Source organism: Apteryx rowi, unplaced genomic scaffold (assembly GCF_003343035.1).
Source record: "Apteryx rowi isolate R43461 unplaced genomic scaffold, aptRow1 scaffold_331, whole genome shotgun sequence".
Taxonomy (NCBI): Eukaryota; Metazoa; Chordata; class Aves; order Apterygiformes; family Apterygidae; genus Apteryx; species Apteryx rowi.
In genome coordinates, this window is record NW_020449764.1 from 994,267 (window position 1) to 1,009,819 (window position 15,553).

At 58.7% G+C, this 15,553-nt stretch overlaps 2 protein-coding genes across 4 annotated transcripts in view; one reads left to right on the top strand and one right to left on the bottom strand.

Moving 5' to 3' along the window:
- Positions 1 to 891, top strand: part of LOC112969010 — a 2,574-nt gene extending 1,683 nt beyond the window's left edge. The window contains exons 5-6 of the mRNA XM_026071842.1: positions 153 to 399; positions 687 to 891. Coding sequence (XP_025927627.1) covers positions 153 to 399; positions 687 to 796 — 357 coding nt within the window. The 3' untranslated portion in view covers positions 797 to 891. The remainder of the gene's footprint in view (positions 1 to 152; positions 400 to 686) is intronic.
- A 938-nt stretch (positions 892 to 1,829) lies between these two features.
- SP2 (Sp2 transcription factor) overlaps positions 1,830 to 15,553 on the bottom strand; it is a 14,308-nt gene continuing 584 nt past the window's right edge. Inside the window, exons 1-7 of one of the 3 annotated variants that reach the window (XM_026071866.1) lie at positions 12,757 to 12,906; positions 8,449 to 8,525; positions 6,965 to 7,918; positions 6,043 to 6,343; positions 3,702 to 3,876; positions 3,414 to 3,607; positions 1,830 to 2,956 (exon numbers count right to left, since the gene is read on the bottom strand). In XM_026071866.1, coding sequence (XP_025927651.1) covers positions 2,856 to 2,956; positions 3,414 to 3,607; positions 3,702 to 3,876; positions 6,043 to 6,343; positions 6,965 to 7,918; positions 8,449 to 8,511 — 1,788 coding nt within the window. In that variant the 5' untranslated portion in view covers positions 8,512 to 8,525; positions 12,757 to 12,906 and the 3' untranslated portion in view covers positions 1,830 to 2,855. Of the gene's footprint in view, positions 2,957 to 3,413; positions 3,608 to 3,701; positions 3,877 to 4,299; positions 4,398 to 6,042; positions 6,344 to 6,964; positions 7,919 to 8,448; positions 8,527 to 12,756; positions 12,907 to 15,553 lie in introns of those variants that run through there. The other 2 variants (XM_026071865.1, XM_026071867.1) reach the window with 2 other exon arrangements.

Here is a 15,553-nt window from a genome sequence, read left to right on the forward strand (position 1 = left end):
TGGAGGTGCGCGGGGACCTGCCGGGGCTCCGAGGGTCCCTGGGGGGTCCGGGAGCTGGAGGGGGGTCCAGGTACCCCAGGGGAGGCCCAGGGATGGAGGGGGGTCCCCAGGCTGCGGCCGGGCCCCCGACAAGAGCTCTCCCCTCGCCGCAGGAGAACGGGAGGCCCAAACTGGAGCTGGTGCCCAACTCGGGCGTCTACATCACCCACCCGCAGCTGGACGACCTCTCGCAGGTCTCCACGGACAAGCCCAAGCTCATGACGCGGCGGCTCCTCGACTACTTCTTCTCCCGGGAGACGCTGGCCCGCTCCTCGGCCACGGGGCAGCGCATCGCCCACAACAACACCACCATGGAGCGGCCCCTCCGCCTCCCGGTCGCCGTGGTCAACGCCATCAAAGGTAGGGACCAGAGAGGGGACAGGCAGTGGGATGAGGTCCTCGTCCCCTCCCAGTGCCCAAGGGGATGTCGGGGCAGAGCACGAGCCAGGGGTCAGCTCGGCACTCACCGGGGTGGCTTAGCCGGGGTGGCCGCAGGATGGGGCAGAAAGTCCTGGAGAGCATCAYGGTGTCATAGGTCCAGGGCAGAAAGTCTTGGAGGGCATCACGGTGCCGTGGGGCTGGAGTCACCGTCTCCGGCTGCCTCCCCCGGGGCCGCGGGTGAGCACCGCTCCCCGTCCRCCTTGCAGAGTACGTCACCAAGATGTGCGGCCGGGGCTGCAACTTCAACGCCGTCATCAACAGCAAGTGCGGCACGTCCCGGCGGGCCGTCAAGAAGATGGGCGTGAAGATGGACTGAGCCAGGACCGTGGGACGGCCACGGCCCTTCGGCCAGCTCAGCCGTCAGGAGGGACGAGTCCTCCGGCGCAGCTGCTGCGGACAGGGGACGGGGAGGGACGTGCTCTCCCTCTGCTGGTACATGCCGGCGACGAGGGAATCAAGCGGACGGCTCCAACCACGGCTATTGCTGAGCGTCACCAGTCTGGATGGAGGATTCACCCCTCTGCTACCGCGCCGGGGACCGGCGGCTCGCACAGTGCCAGCACGGGGCACCCTTCCCACCCTCCGCCCAGCAGAAACCACAGCGAGCGACGTCTCCCCAGCTGGCCCAGCCCCACGTCCCCATCGCCGAGGGATCTGGATCCAGGTGCCAGCGGCGCATCCTGCTCCGTCGTCTGTGGGGAGCAGGGGCTGGCAGGGCTGGAGGGCGCTCGGAGCAGGGCGCTCCCGGGCTCCCGCGTCTTACCAGCTGGGGACGGAGGCGGTGTCCTGCCACTGGAGCGAGCAGTGTGCCCTGGAGCACGGAAGCAGAGCCGGGGTCCAGGCAGCGGAGCTGATCCTGGCTTGCTGGAGCTCCCCGCATTCAGCCACGGCCCGGGACTGTTTTCTTGTAAAGAAGTTGGGTTCCAACGACTCTTTGGTTTCTTGTAAATAAATCTCCCTTTCTCTCTCCCCCGGTACCGCCGTCAGCTCTGTCCTTGCAGCCCTCGYGCCTGCCCAGCGTTTCGGTTTTGGCTCTCGGCCGCCACGGGGCTGGGCTTTGCTGCGCGTCCCGCAGCCAGGACAGCCCCGATCGCGGCTGCGCGGGGGCTGCCCGGCCTCGAGCCCGGCTCCCCGGCCGGGGGGTGCTGCCCCGTTGGGCTGCGGTAGCCGAGGGAGAGCACGTGGGGCGGGGRGACGCGGGGGCAGCACCGTGCCGGCTCCGCGGGGTTACGCCGGCCACGGTCGCCCGCGCCGGTCCCTCGCTCTGGTGCGGGAGCCTCAGCTCGTCCCGCGGCTGCTCCGCGGGCACCGCGCTCGGGAGAAAGGACCCCAGGTGGCACACGCAGCACTGGATTTGCCTCTGGTGACTAAATTTATTTAGCAAGAAAAACTCTTGGCTGACTCCACACTGGCCGGCCATTTACAGATAATAAAGTATAACAGATCTGTCACGTAATCCAGAAAACAACCTCGGGCAGTTACAACTAAAAAATAAAGTGGATTTGTTTAATTTAAAAGCTCAAAAATAACAAGCCATATGTTTTTAAACATGTAGTAAACACAAAAGCAATATAGTCTATGATACAATGTACACTATACACAGTGGGGATGGCGGGCAGCACACGGGGAAGGAAAGGGGGGGGGGGTTAAAGTCCCAAGATTCAAAAGGAAACGCCACATCACTTGGAAACAGAAAGGGGGAAAGAAAGAAATCACTGGAGAGAGAGAGAGAAAAAAAAAGAAAAACTTCATTATTGGAAAAGAAACGTTAGGAGAAAAGGGGCAATGGGATGGGCAGCATCTTAAAAGGGAGCAATTAAATAAAGATTAAAAAAAAAAGCACTCACAATACACAGTGTTCATAATCAGGAGCGGGGAGCATAAGGCAACGATCTCCATAGAAAAAAGGGACCTTCCAAAGGGGTTTATATAGATATTTATAGCTATTTATAGATTTTAAATATAAAGTAGGAATGTGCTGTGGAGCCTCTCCTGGCCTGTCCGCACCGAAGTGCCCTGTCGCCTCCGTGCCTGACTCCTGTGTGCCCACGAGGACGTTTCGCCGGCTCCGGGCCACGGCCAGGCCCTTCTGCGGAGGTCGCCTGGGGCGCTCTGCCCCACGGCCCCTGGGGATCCGTAAAGACGTTYGGCCCCTTGTGCCCTTCAGAAAGGGCTTCTCCTGTGTTGGGGCCCGGTGGTGGCGGAGGAAGGGAAGGAGGACGTCCCCGAGGGCTGTGCTGGCGGGGGCACGGCCCCTCTCCGGGGGCGCGGGGACGCCGGAGTGCTGCGAGGGCCGTGGAGTCCCAGGCTGGCGCCCGGGCGGCCCTCGCGGGGCCTGTCTGCACGGCCGGGGAGCCGCGGGGCAGCTGCCGGCCCTACAAGTTCTTGGTGACCAGGTGGGTTTTATAGTGCTTCGTCAGGTGGTCACTCCGCATGAAGCGTTTCTGGCACTGCGCGCACTCGAATCGCTTGTCACCTGCGGGAAGAGCAGCAGCGGTCAGGGCTGGACAGCCGGCGCGCCTCGGCACGGAGGACACCCCCGCGCTCCCAGCCCYGCTTTCGTCCCTGCATTCCCCTAACCGGCTGTGGTCACAACTGCGGGGACCTCCCAGGGCTGCAGTGACATGCCCATGCCGGGTCCTTTCTGCAGCTGCTCACCCTGGCCCTTCCACAACACCTCTGTCACCACCTTCACCCGGAGCAGCCTAAAGGCAGCAGAGACCCCCCCCTTGCTTCCCGATCCCTCCCCAGTAATTCAGCCAAATGGCAAGGACAATATTGCGGTGGCCGAGTTCATCCCAGTCCTCGGCTCAGCACGTCCCTTCGGCTCTGACGGGGCCCAGGGCCTCGCACGGGCTGAGCCCTGAGGCCGCCCAGGGTGGAGGCAGGGGGCCGCGCGCCGGTGCCGAGCCGTGCCCCGCGGGGCCGCAGACCTGTGTGCGTGCGGGCATGCCGCTGCAGCTCGTCGCTGCGCGTGAAGCGCTTCCCGCAGAAGACCCAGTTGCAGACGAAGGGGCGCTCGCCCGTGTGCAAGCGCACGTGGGCGCGCAGCAGCGAGGTCTTGCGGAAGGTCCGCCCGCACTCGGGGATGTGGCAGATGTGCTTCTTCTTCCCTTGGTCCCCCGGCCTGCGGTGGGGCAAAGCAACAGGGCGGGCGTTAGCCTCGGGGACGGCCGCGCTCGCCCGCGGGACCTGCCCTCTCCCCTCCGCGAGCCRCTCACCTCTTCTCCCCGTCCTTGCAGTTGGGGCAGGTGCACGCCATCCGCCGCCTCTTCTCCCCTGGCTGCATCTCCCCGGACAGGGCTTGCTCCATCTGGAGCTGGATCTGGGTCGGGCTCAGCCCGCTGATGGTCAGGTTGTTGCCAGACACGTTCTGCACCGTCAGCTGCTGCTGGCCTGCGGGTGAAAAGGGGGGGTTGAGGCTCTGCCCGGGGCCTTGAGGCGGCCTCGGCTCCCGCGGGGCCACGCGGCGCCCTGCCTGCTGCAGCCGTGCACATTCATCCATGCTCCTCGCGCGGCTCTGGCTGAAACCCTTTGGAGGCGGCTGGCCAAAGGGCCCTAGYGCGGGGTGGGACCGACCGCCGGCAGACACCCCAGGTCTCAACACCCCCAGCCCCGCATGCAGCACTGCCACGGCCCCTCTGCCCCGCCACGTGCTGGCCCCCAAGCGGGGCAGGTAAGTCCCTTTTTTCTGAATATACTGTGCGGTTTTTCAAAGTTTTCGGTTCGACCCTTCGGGGTGGGGAAATGACCAAAGAGGAAACAAAAAAGAAACTTTGAAAAAACGTGCAATATATTGACCAAAAAAATGGGACTTACCCCGGACCCTAAGGGCCGCTCCACGCTCGGGCGCTCACAGACGCGGCGGCCTGGGCCATGCCAGGGCCTTGCACAGCACCCGGCAGCCGTGACGGGGGCTGGAAAGAAGAAGACGGGGTCAGCAAGCGGGATCGCTGCTCTCGGGGCAGCGGGGAAAGAGGAGAAGTGGGACCTGATGGCTGAGCAGAGAAAGGGTCACTGCAAAGAGGGAGCTGTGGATAGTGGGCAGGGGCAGAGCAAAGGTGCTTCCACATCCACCGGGAGAAAAGGCACTAAGTGGAGGGTGTGGGCAGCTCTTTACCAAACACGCTTTCAGGAGGTGGAYGCATCCCGGGTAAAACCAGGCTGAGATCTGCCTCAACTCATTTCAWTCATGGAGCAGCAGCAGCCAGCAAGTCCTACGAGTCCCCTTCCCAGGCCAGGGCTGAAGCAAGGCCCCAGCCAGCTCTGCAGCATGTTGCAGGGAACGGCGCAGGCAGCAGCAGCAGCATCTGCCTGTGGCATCTCCTCGACACTCATCGCAGGCCCCAGATTTACACACAAAGCAGCAATTAAAAACCCCCTTAAAAGCAACCCCAGCAATGACGGCAGCCCGCTGCGGAGCATTAAACCACACCGGCCCGTATTTTATGCTGACACGGTTTAGTCAAGCAAGAAAGAACAGCTTCCGACTGCAAAACCGAGCTGGGACTCCTGCCGGTTCTTGCTGAGAGAGAAACCACTGAACACCAGCAGGTCTTTCTGGATCAGAAAGCAGATAAACTTCCCCCAGACACGACTTCCTTCCCTCGGCTCCCTGCAGCAAATGCCACCAGGTGTGGGCTGGGGATCGCTGAGCGGGGACAAGGAAGGTTTGCCAGGGCCAGGAGGGGACGGAGCAGCCGTAGAGACGTGCCATTCCCTGCACAGGAGCTGTCTGGGGCTCGCAGACAGCTCCAAGCGCAGGCCAGGGGGTGCGTCTGGCTATTTTCTGYAAGAGCTGAAGGGACACGCTTGTCCCACAGAGGAGGCACAGGGCTGGGTTCACTCTGAGCAAACGGCGATCCCTCGCTAGCTGTTACAGAGCTTGGAGGAACACAGAGGTTGTGAGGGCACCTCTCCTGGCCTGGCTATCAGAAACCCACCGCCAACAGCCTCATCCACCTGGCAACACAGCGGATGCAAGGAGGAATGTCCCAGCCCCGGAGCTGGACTCCAGCGTCCCGCAGGACTCACTGCTGGTGTCAGCACGATTTGCAGCAGAGAGGCTGAAGGAGGGAAACCCCCTGGAGCACCGTGCCCCCAGCCCGGCTGGGTCCCAGCTCTCCCAAAGACACACATCTCACCCCGCAGGCCTGGCTATAGCTCAGCCTTCACCCGCTCACAGAGCTCAGGAGCGAACGGAGCTAGTCCAAGCCCTCAGAGATGTCCTGCAGTTCAGCACGACCACAGCCTGACTCCGAAGGTGAGCTGTCTCTGTTACCTGCCCTTGCTGACAAAGCTTACCAGGACGGGCTTGGGAACACCCAGCAGAGCCACCAGAGCCACCCTATGAAATGCTCGGGGCCTCCTGGAGTGAAGGGAGCTAGAGAAACCGATGGCGTTTAACACTCAGCCTCGGGTTGCCAGGGATCTGCTTACAAAGCGGCAATATCCCAGCTGCAAAGCGCAGCTAGCAGGGGCTTTCTGTCCTCCGGACCGGGGAGCTCCCCATGTCCTGCTGCCCTGCCCGCCCGCCCCGCCGCAGCGCGGCGCGCAGCCCACCTCCGGTGTTGGTGATGGTGACGGGCACGCCCTGGACCTGCACGCCGTTGATGTTGATGGTCTGCATGGCCTGTGCTGCAGCCGCCAGCTGAGCCGTGTTCAAACTGATGATGCCTCCGGCGGGGGCGATCTTTGGCAGAGTGCGCTCCTTGCGCGTGGCTGGTTTCTTGCTGCTGCCCGCCGTGCCGGAGCTGCGGGACACGGGGCTGCTGCAAGAGGTCCCAGATGGAGCCACCGTCATGGCCGGGGCTTCCTGGAGCAGCACTGTCTGCAGCTCACCCGAGGGCGTTTTGAAGTAGACCTGATGGGAGGAGAGGAATCAGACCAGCCACCGTCACCAGGGGAAAACGTCTCCTTCCATTGCGACAGTCGCCCTCCCTACGCAACCCAGAAATCTGGGCCTGCAACAAGCCAAAGAAAAGCAGAAGTCGCCCAAGCATCTGAAAATACTGGGCCTCCTGCAGAAAGGTCCTGGCCATGCACGGCAGCAAAGGACTGCTTTGCCCTTGTAGCCAGGTTTCCGAAGGCAACACCGGTTATGCAGTCCAGCAGCATAAGCCCTGCTCCCCCCCCCACCCACCATTTCCCAAGAGCTTCTGAACCAGCTGCCTAATCCCAACCCGACCCGGAAGCACAGCAGAGGCTTCAGGGACACTCCATTCCTACAAGTCCTAGAAAAACAGGCAGCCAGCAAGAGAGAGAGATTTAATAAAGCCCCACTGAAGGAATGGCGACATTCCCAACCCTTCTTAGACAGCAGRGAATCCACACAGCCACTCTGGAGGGCTAAACTGGGTGCCAGGTAGGGATGGTTTGGCAGCTCACAAGCCCCCTAGGCTTTTTAAAGCCTGGGTCAGGGCTTGATGATGGAACAGGGCAGAGGAGGAACCTCGCAGAGGAGGAAGGGCTCAGGACATGGTACCTGGGTGGGGGCGGGCTCTGTTGTCTGGATCTGGAAGTTCTGGTTGGATTTTTGGGGGACGGTGGGGAGCGTGGCGGAGGCCGCCTGGACAACGCGCAGGGCCTGCTGCGGGATCTGCACCACCTGCGGCTCCTGCTTGGGCTGCACCACCTGCACCTGCTGCACCACGGCCGGCTGGCCGGAGCCCGGGCTCTGCACGATGAGCAGGTTGTTCCCTGCCTGGATGATGTTCTCCGCCGTGGTCTCTATTAACACCGTCTCCACTTGCTCAGCCACGGCCATGGCAGCAGGCTGGGCTGGCGACATGGCTTTCTTTCGAGGCTTTTTGCTGGGCTTCGAGGGGCTCTCTGCAATGATCTGGGCCGGYGTGCTGGGCTCAGCAGCGTTCACCAGGTTGTTCACGGGCAGGGTAAGAGTCACGTTGCTGCCGCTGGYTAGCTTGACAACGTTGCCTGCGCCCTGCACTGGAGAAGCTCCCCCTTTCTGTGCCGGAGCCGGCTTGATGGGCACAGGCTTGTGAGAAGAAGAGGAAGGCGTRAGGATCGCTTGATTCGTGCCTGGAATAATCTGGATCTGGTTGGTGAGGTTGGGCTGGACTTGGATAGTCTGTCCTCCCGCAGCCTGGATCTGGGGCACGGCCTGGTACTGGATGTTCGCGGACGAGCGGGTCCCTTTGTTGATCACAGCTGGGTTCTGAATGGCGAAAACCAGCTGCCCTCCGGGGTAGGAGGTGCCAACCTGAGAGCCCTGGATCTGGAAGAGGTTCCCTTTCGACGACAGGATCCCAAAGCTGTTCTTTCCGGAGCCCAGAGGGAGCGGAGCAGGTTTGATGGGGACGAGTTTGCGAGGTGTTGGCTGAGGAGGGGCAGGAGGAGTCACGGCGGCTTCCACTGCTGGGGGACCGATTTTGCTACATGTCGCTGCGAGGAGGGCTAGCGGAGACGGCTGGGAGTCCTAGGGAACCGGGAGGGAGACGGACGCRTTAGAGACGAGGCTTGTGCCAAACAGATCTGGAGATCAAGGCAGTGAAGGAAAGGGTGCACGCTATCAAAAGTAATCCAGTCCATGCCAATGAGGCACCTCATACTAAAGGAGCTACATAATTACCCACATCATGTGTGTCTTTAGCTCACTCTTCTACGCATGTTGCTCTTTACTCGCATTACACACACCCTGGAGTGTTTCATGCACTTTTAATCCAGAGATCCTCTTGTGATATCAACTGCTAACGTGACCCAAGAGGTCCCTAAGGAAAACGTRGCAGGAGGAGGAGAAACAACTCTCCACAGTCTCAGAAAGAGCCAGCATTGGGGCTGGGAACAAATCCAGACTACGGCTCCCCAGTCCATCTTGCAGCCACCCCTCCTCCTGACACAGCAACGCAACCAAAATGATGCACCGTTCGCAATTCCGCACCCTGCAACACGTCCCTCTGCCCTCGGCACGGCGGGGAGCCGTGAGCTCGCCGATGCCCCAGCGCTCACCTGGGCGGTGGAGGCGGCAGGCTGCAGGTATTCACTGGGGCTGACGGCAGCAGTCGCAGCCATACTGTCCTCTTGATCTGCGAGGAGGAAGCACAGAGACGGAGGGGTAAGGCCAGCAGCGAGAACACAGACCGCAGCTCCTTGGTGCGCCCAGCCCGAGGCCCCGATGCCCAAGGGACTCTCCCAGCGTCTCCCTAGACCAACCAGAACATYGAACCTCACCCTGCGCCTTCAGCACGGGGTTAACAAGGGGCTAGAGAAATCTCACCATTTCATCACCTCCTCCCCAAACACCCTTTGACCTTTGTTCGCCACCACAGAGAAACGCCAGCTACTGCGGGCAGCCGACCACAGGGCCGGGGCGCCTGGCTGGAGCCCTCCGTCTTTGCCCGTGTTTCAGTACGGGGCTGAGTTGAAGCTGTGGCCTCCCCGGGCAGACAGAGACCATCGCTGCTTGCAGAGCCCCGCGGCAGCCCGGCGGCAGAGACGGCCTCCCAGTTCCCTGCCCCGCGCGCCGGCCACAGCCCACACTGTCTCCTAGCCGCCGCTTGTTTTTCTAACTTTGGGGATTTCAGAGGACAGAGTTTTGGTACAGAATCATGTTTTTTCAAAGCTGCAAAAACATTGTTTCAATTATTTTGGTATGTTGTTGGTGCTGAATGTTTGTAAGTCGTTATGTAATTAAAAGGTCACTTCAGGGAATAAAAGGCCGCTGGAGCTCGCTGGCAGCAGGGTCCGGGGAGGCTGAGAAAAGCTGCTGGTGAGCAGGGAGGAGAGAAGAGCAGCAGCACAGGAGGGCCCAGAAGGGAGAGGAGGCATCCGCAGGAGCCAGAGCCGAGGCTGCAGAGCCTGCAGCATTTGAACCAGAATTGTGCACCGGGGAGACAAACTCGGGGAAAGGATGAGGGCAAAATTACAACTGAGAAGCCACGTTGTTCAAAGGCCCCGGCAGGCCCACGCCAGGCTGGGAGGAACCAGCTCGAGCAGCTGCAGCTCCTGGAGAACCAGGCGGGTCGTGCGGCAGGAGCCAGGCRCGAGGCAGCACCGCGATGGGGGGCATCCCAGCGGAGAGCTGCAACGAGGGGGCGACTAGCTACCTGTACGGCATTCGCTGCCTTCTCATCCACAACTGTCCTTGGGGAGGTGGAGCAAGTTTGCAGCCTCCGACACTTCTCTTCTACTGCCCTGCATGCCGCCGAGCAAAAATACCAGGGATGAGGCTGTGCCTGCCACTGGGACAGCTAGAATGATTTCTTTTTAAAGGCTTAATACAGCGAAGCCAGGGAGAGAGACTCCTAAATCCTCACAATTTGCTAAATCTTTTGTGCCAGACAAGAAAGACATTTCATCCGTGACATTTCCTTTGGCAAATTCCCCAGCTACCCCCATCTAGCATTTGCTGTATGGCTCAATAGCTTGATAATATTTGCCTAGACAAGGTGCCAGGGAGAACTTGTCTGAGCTCGAACTCTCTTTATTACCACTGCTGACAATGTCCTGGTTTCAAACGGGGAATTACGGCCATCTGAGGAATACGGATGTTTGAGGTTTTCTTAGGGCGTCTCTGAAATACAGCTCCAGCTCTGGCGAGCCGACGGGAGGTGAGTGCTGTGGTATTTGCAAAGATGCCTGGCTTGCAGGAGTGATGAGAAGCATTGGCAGAGCACGATCAAGATACGAAGCCCCATATGGCTTATAACACAATGTACCAGCCAAAACAATAACTGTTGCATAAGCACAGCAAGTGGCTTTTTGCTGCTCAGCAGGGACCAGGCAAAAGCYGCGTCTCGGGACTGCTGCGGAGGGCTGTTTTCTGGGTTCCACGCAGGTGGAACGAAGATCTGGCACAGGCAGAGCCTCCGCTCAACAACCTCGCGCTCCTGCCCGGAGAGCTGCAGGAGGCCCTGGGTAAGAAGAGGGGCTAAGCAGATGGTGGAACAAACACATTTGGGGAAAAATAAAGGCAGGTTTTGTTCCAAAGTTGAGAAAGGCGGAGAGGCGTCAAGGGAGCAAACTCCACGCTCCAGAGCCCGCTGCGGCAAAGGCTCGTCGGCATCACTTGCAGGAAAGGCAAGTGGCATCGGTACAGGCTGGGTGCGAGTTGTCAGAGCCAGCACTCAGCCTCGACAAGGCAGACTAGAACCTCGCTTAAAGAAGCGTCCACTGTGAGCATGTGGCTGCGGGAGCCCCAGCCAAAAACACATCTGCGTTAGGAAAATGAGGATTTTCTGTTGTTTTGAAACTATGCTGGCTAACAGGCGGGAAATGCCTAACGCGGCCAAGGTTGTGAGCTGTCTCCCATATATCTGACCTGAGTGGGATGCACGGTTTAGCTCGACTAGCTGAATACGCACAGATACAGCCCTTGTCTCAGGCACGCAGGGTACCAACGCACTGTGAAAACACCCTCCTGCCCCACGAGGACTAGACACGCGCCTGGGAGGAGGCAAGTCTTTGCTGACACGGCAGCGGGCAGTTTTGCAATCCAGTCCACTGGTGTGAGCGAASGCAAGCGCTGGCAATTGAGGAAGAGAAGGGTGCCCACGGCACGGCCCAAGGCGAGCTCGGCAGGGCAGGCAGGACGGGAGGTCAGGRCAGCRGCACGCATCCAGGCACCGCATTCGYGCCCYCAGTGCAGACCCTGAACCTCGAGGCGCACGCCAAGGCGCAGCGGTCGCRCAACGCCAGAACAGCATCCGATACCCCCCGCGGGGTATACGGGAGGCACCGAGACTGCGGAGAGACATCTGGGAGGGTCAGTGTGTCCACACAGCGCTGGGCACAGCGGGGCCGAGCCTGCGCGCAGCACTCCCCGCAGCGCCAGCGAGGCAAACACCACCCCACAGCAATTAACCAAACGGCCTCAAAAGTGCATCAGCTTCGCCGGACGAAGCGGTGCTGCGTTTCATTCCGTGCACGGACAACGCAGGAGCTGTATGCGTTTCTGTCCAGTGCAAGAGCCAGTCATCAGATCTTAATGCAGCCTAGGGCTGGCAGAAAAGCTATTTAGGCATTTTAGATACAATCAATGCTAACAAAAATGGAGTTTCAGCAATGTCAATGCCCTCAGCTCCCTCCTGTGCCACCTTGGCTGTCCTGTATGGCACTAACTGGTCTACAAAAATAACGTGGGTCATCAGAGAGACAGACAGCTCCTCCCTGGGAACGCAAAGCCTTCTGCCAAACAGAAAGCGGCTAAGAAACAGAGCGATCGGGCCACAGGCCAAGTCACCAAGGAGCCCGCTTCCCAAAGGCAGGCAGTTCCCACCAGGCAGCGGACTCCACGGCTTCTCTCAAGGCAACGCGAAGGCTCTTTCACAGCCTGCCGCGACCGAGCGCATAAATCCCCAGAAAGAGTCAGCTCAGGGTTCCCGGCGCCTGGGACAGCACTGCATGGAAATTACTTGCACCGTTTTTCAGAAAAGGGCATCCATTCCCTCYGAGCCACTCACTCTCACTCACTGTGGCAACCTCTTGGAGACTAAAGCATCAGACATTTGCAGCCGGCTAGCTGGCCTGYGCTAAAAGGACGCATTCTTCCCAGAAAGCCAGGAGCTTGTACGGCTGCCCAAGCTACACGGCTGCACCCTCCCTTTCAGCAGAACTAAGACACTGTTAAGGATTAACAGCCCTGACTACAAATAAGAGCAATGCTGACCTGGTCAAAAAGAGAGAGACGTATCGCAGAGATCCTATTAGCCCACACAAATAAATTAGGGTAATGACTGGGGGAGAAGCCCTGTCTCTCCACAGATGCAGTGTAATCCCTGAGCTACACATTTATTCACCCCATGGAGAATTTGCTCAGCAATTCAGGTCCAGTTTGCCCCTCTGTAAACCCCCAGCCAAACACCAAACGGAGAAGAACAGCCCCTTTAGGTGATTAAAGAGCACTGACTCACAAAATTAATTCATCCTCATTTTTCATGGCCACCCTCTTCTGCTTTTTCTCTGCTTGTCACAAGCCCATTTTTGTATGAAAACCATCTCACTACAGAGTGGAAACAACAGCTGCCTCATCCCTTCCCTTCATCCCCTGTAAAAGGGCAAAGCAACCAACATCTCAAAGATTTCTGGCTTGAGATCTGTTTCTTTTAGCATGTTACGCAAACAAATGTAATCAGGACTTGTTCCTGCCCCAGAAGATGCAGGCCGAGCGCCTCACGTACTAGCTAACCGCCCGGACACTCTGGCTTCTGCTCGATGGCTCTTCGAGGAGCTCTCAAAGCCAGTTGTGAGTTCACGGCACGTGTGAGAAGTGCACAGGGCTGGACTTGAATGATCAAGCCGTAGGAGGAGAAAACTTACCAATCGCGCCAGCCTATGAGACCCCATGTCCAGCCGGTGAAACGCCCGCTAGCAGCCAGCTGGAGTGCTCACACCAGCACGATTGGTAGGTTTGCTCAGAGGCGGCTCCTTCACTTCTCACAAGAATTTATTTACTTTGGAAACTGTGCCATTATCTTCAATATTCTACAAGAGATATAAAGGGAAGAGATTTTTTTTTTTTCTTCCTAACCAGAACAAGCCTTTTCCCTCAGGGAGCTGCCCGGCTCCACTGCTGGACAATCCTCTTTAAGGATCTGCAACTTCTAGCTCAATGGAAGGAGCCTAGGACAGCAGAGCAAATGGTGACACAAAATACCTGTCAGTCCTCACAACCATTATCCCCGTCCTGCAGCCTGAACAGCGCAGGCACTTTTACACAGCTACAGAGCTCCCTTTCAGGAGCTTCTGCACAAATTTGTATGTTTGAGATTTCAAGTCCCATCACCACAATATCCTTGTTATCTTTAACTACCTGCTCTCACAACCCCCCCTCTGACACAGGGAACACTGCGCCTCTCTACAGATGAGGCACAGGCTTTGAATCCAGGTCTTCCAGTTTTAGGCTAGTGCTCTGTTCCCTGAAACACCCTTCCCATCTTCATGATGGCTGTATGAAAATCATTAACCTGGAAAGAGAAGCGTTTAGAGAACCACGCAGAGGGCCCAAGGCAGCCTTTCCACCTCTAGCTATAGCTGACTAAGGCCAAACCAAATCACAGCTGTGAGTAAGACAGGCCTGTTCTTAGTGGGGGCAAGGAGCAAAGCAGAAGTTTCCTCTTTTGCGGCTGGGGGAAYGTAATCCTACCGAGGTCAGACAGCACATTCAGGACAATTAGAAACAACAACTAAAGCCGCGAGTCAACGCAGAATCACAGAATCACRGAATGGTTGAGGTTGGAAGGGACTTCTGGAGAAATACATTTCATTTCTCAGGTGGCATTTCTCTGAAACGGCCTGATCATGCTTTTGAGACCCCCCCAAACGGGCAGTGCTAGACATATCCCAGACCTGGATCCAGCAGCACCGGGACCAAGGGGCTGCACAGCAGCACCCAGCTCTCCTAGCCATGAGTGGGTACGTCATGCACTGCAAGAGGGACTGATCTAACTTTCAGTGCCCAGATTGACATATCTGATCAAGTTACTGCAGTTTTAATTAGTACCTTGAGAGTGAAGATGAATCAGAGCCCCCTAAAATCGATGCATGACCTCAGCAACTGCAACCAATACTCAAGATTATCAAGCTAAGCACAGTAATAGGGAAAAAACACCCCGATGGCAAGTGCTCACTTTGTTTTTCACAGCCATAAGTGATATTGGTCTATAAATCTTGAGAGTCAGACACAAAGGAAGTGAAACACCTGTATATTTACATATTAACAGCAGGAAATCAAGCAACGTYTTAGAATAAAACAGCCAGGATTTTTGTTGTTGTTAATTCCCTGTTAAAATAATTCAAGAGGACAAAACCTTCTGCACTCTCCAAAAGACACAGAAAGAGCTGTTTCCAAGATAAGACACATGAGAACTTGCTCTAGCAGGAAAGCACTATTATTTTAGAGTTGAAGGGAAAACTCCAGAACTGATTCTTTAACCACTTTCTCTGCCTCTTCCAAGAAGAAAGATTTTGCCACAGTCTAACTCTGATCACTCCAATACACAGATGTTCCATTCACTTGACAAAATCAGAGTTTGTTTTCTCCTTCTCTGATGTCCAGGGGAAATTCCCTGGCATTTCAGCTGCACTTAAGCAGTAAGAGCGGGAGAACTAGCTTAAATAAGGCAAACCTGGCTAGCAGCGCTGCCGAGGATGCACATGCATGCTGCAGGACCGGCCTTAGGGAGGAGGGAGCAGCTCCTAACTCCGCATATAGAGAGAGGGAGAGGTTTTAATGGCTTGAAAGCAAACACATCGCAGGGCACCCTTGAATGGCAGCTCCCCCAGAGCGATGAGAAAGGCCGGGTGGAAACTTCCAGCAGCATCAATCTATCTCTCGCTTCCTGAGCGGCCCAGATCCTGTTGCGTCTCACATCCCCCCGGGACCAAAGCAAGAACCCCCTTGGCCATTTCTCCCTGCTACTCGCCGGGGCTGGGGGCAGCTCCCTCGGCATCGCCTCGCCTCGCCGCAGCTCGGCCCTGCCACCCCCCTTGCTGGGAGCGAGCCCGAGCGCCCTCCTTGTCCCAGGGCCCTTTACGGGGGCAAAACAGGGTGGGCTGAAAGGCCCCGCGCTCCCCCAGGCCCTTCCCCACACGGCACCTGCCCCCCATCTCCAGGCTCCTCTCCAACGTGCATCAGCAACGACGCACCCCACGTACCCCCAGCGCCCCACGCCGGACCRTACCTGCCCCCCGCTGCTCCTAGCGCTGGCACCCTGCCCCGAGCCCCTCGCACCCCCTGCGTCCCCCTTCCCCACAACCCCGGGACGCTTCCCACACGCACCCTCAGCCACGGGCCACCCGCATCCGCTGCGGGCTCCTCGGCGCCCCGAGCACGAGCGCAACACCCGCAGCCCCAGCGGCCCTTTGCTGGCACCTCCCTACCCCACCTCCCCCTGCACGGGCACCCCCTGCCCGGGCTCCGACAGCCCCGAGCGCCCCCGGCACGGGTGTCTCCGGCCCCGGGCACCCCCGGAGACCCCCGGCACGGGTGTCTCCAGCTCCGGGCGCCCGCGGGCAGCCCCGGGGACCCCTGGACGGAGCTCCCCAGCAGTCGGGGCACCTCCTGCACGGGCCCCCCCAGGGCCGGGGCCCAAAAGCAGCCCCAGGCCCCCCCCCC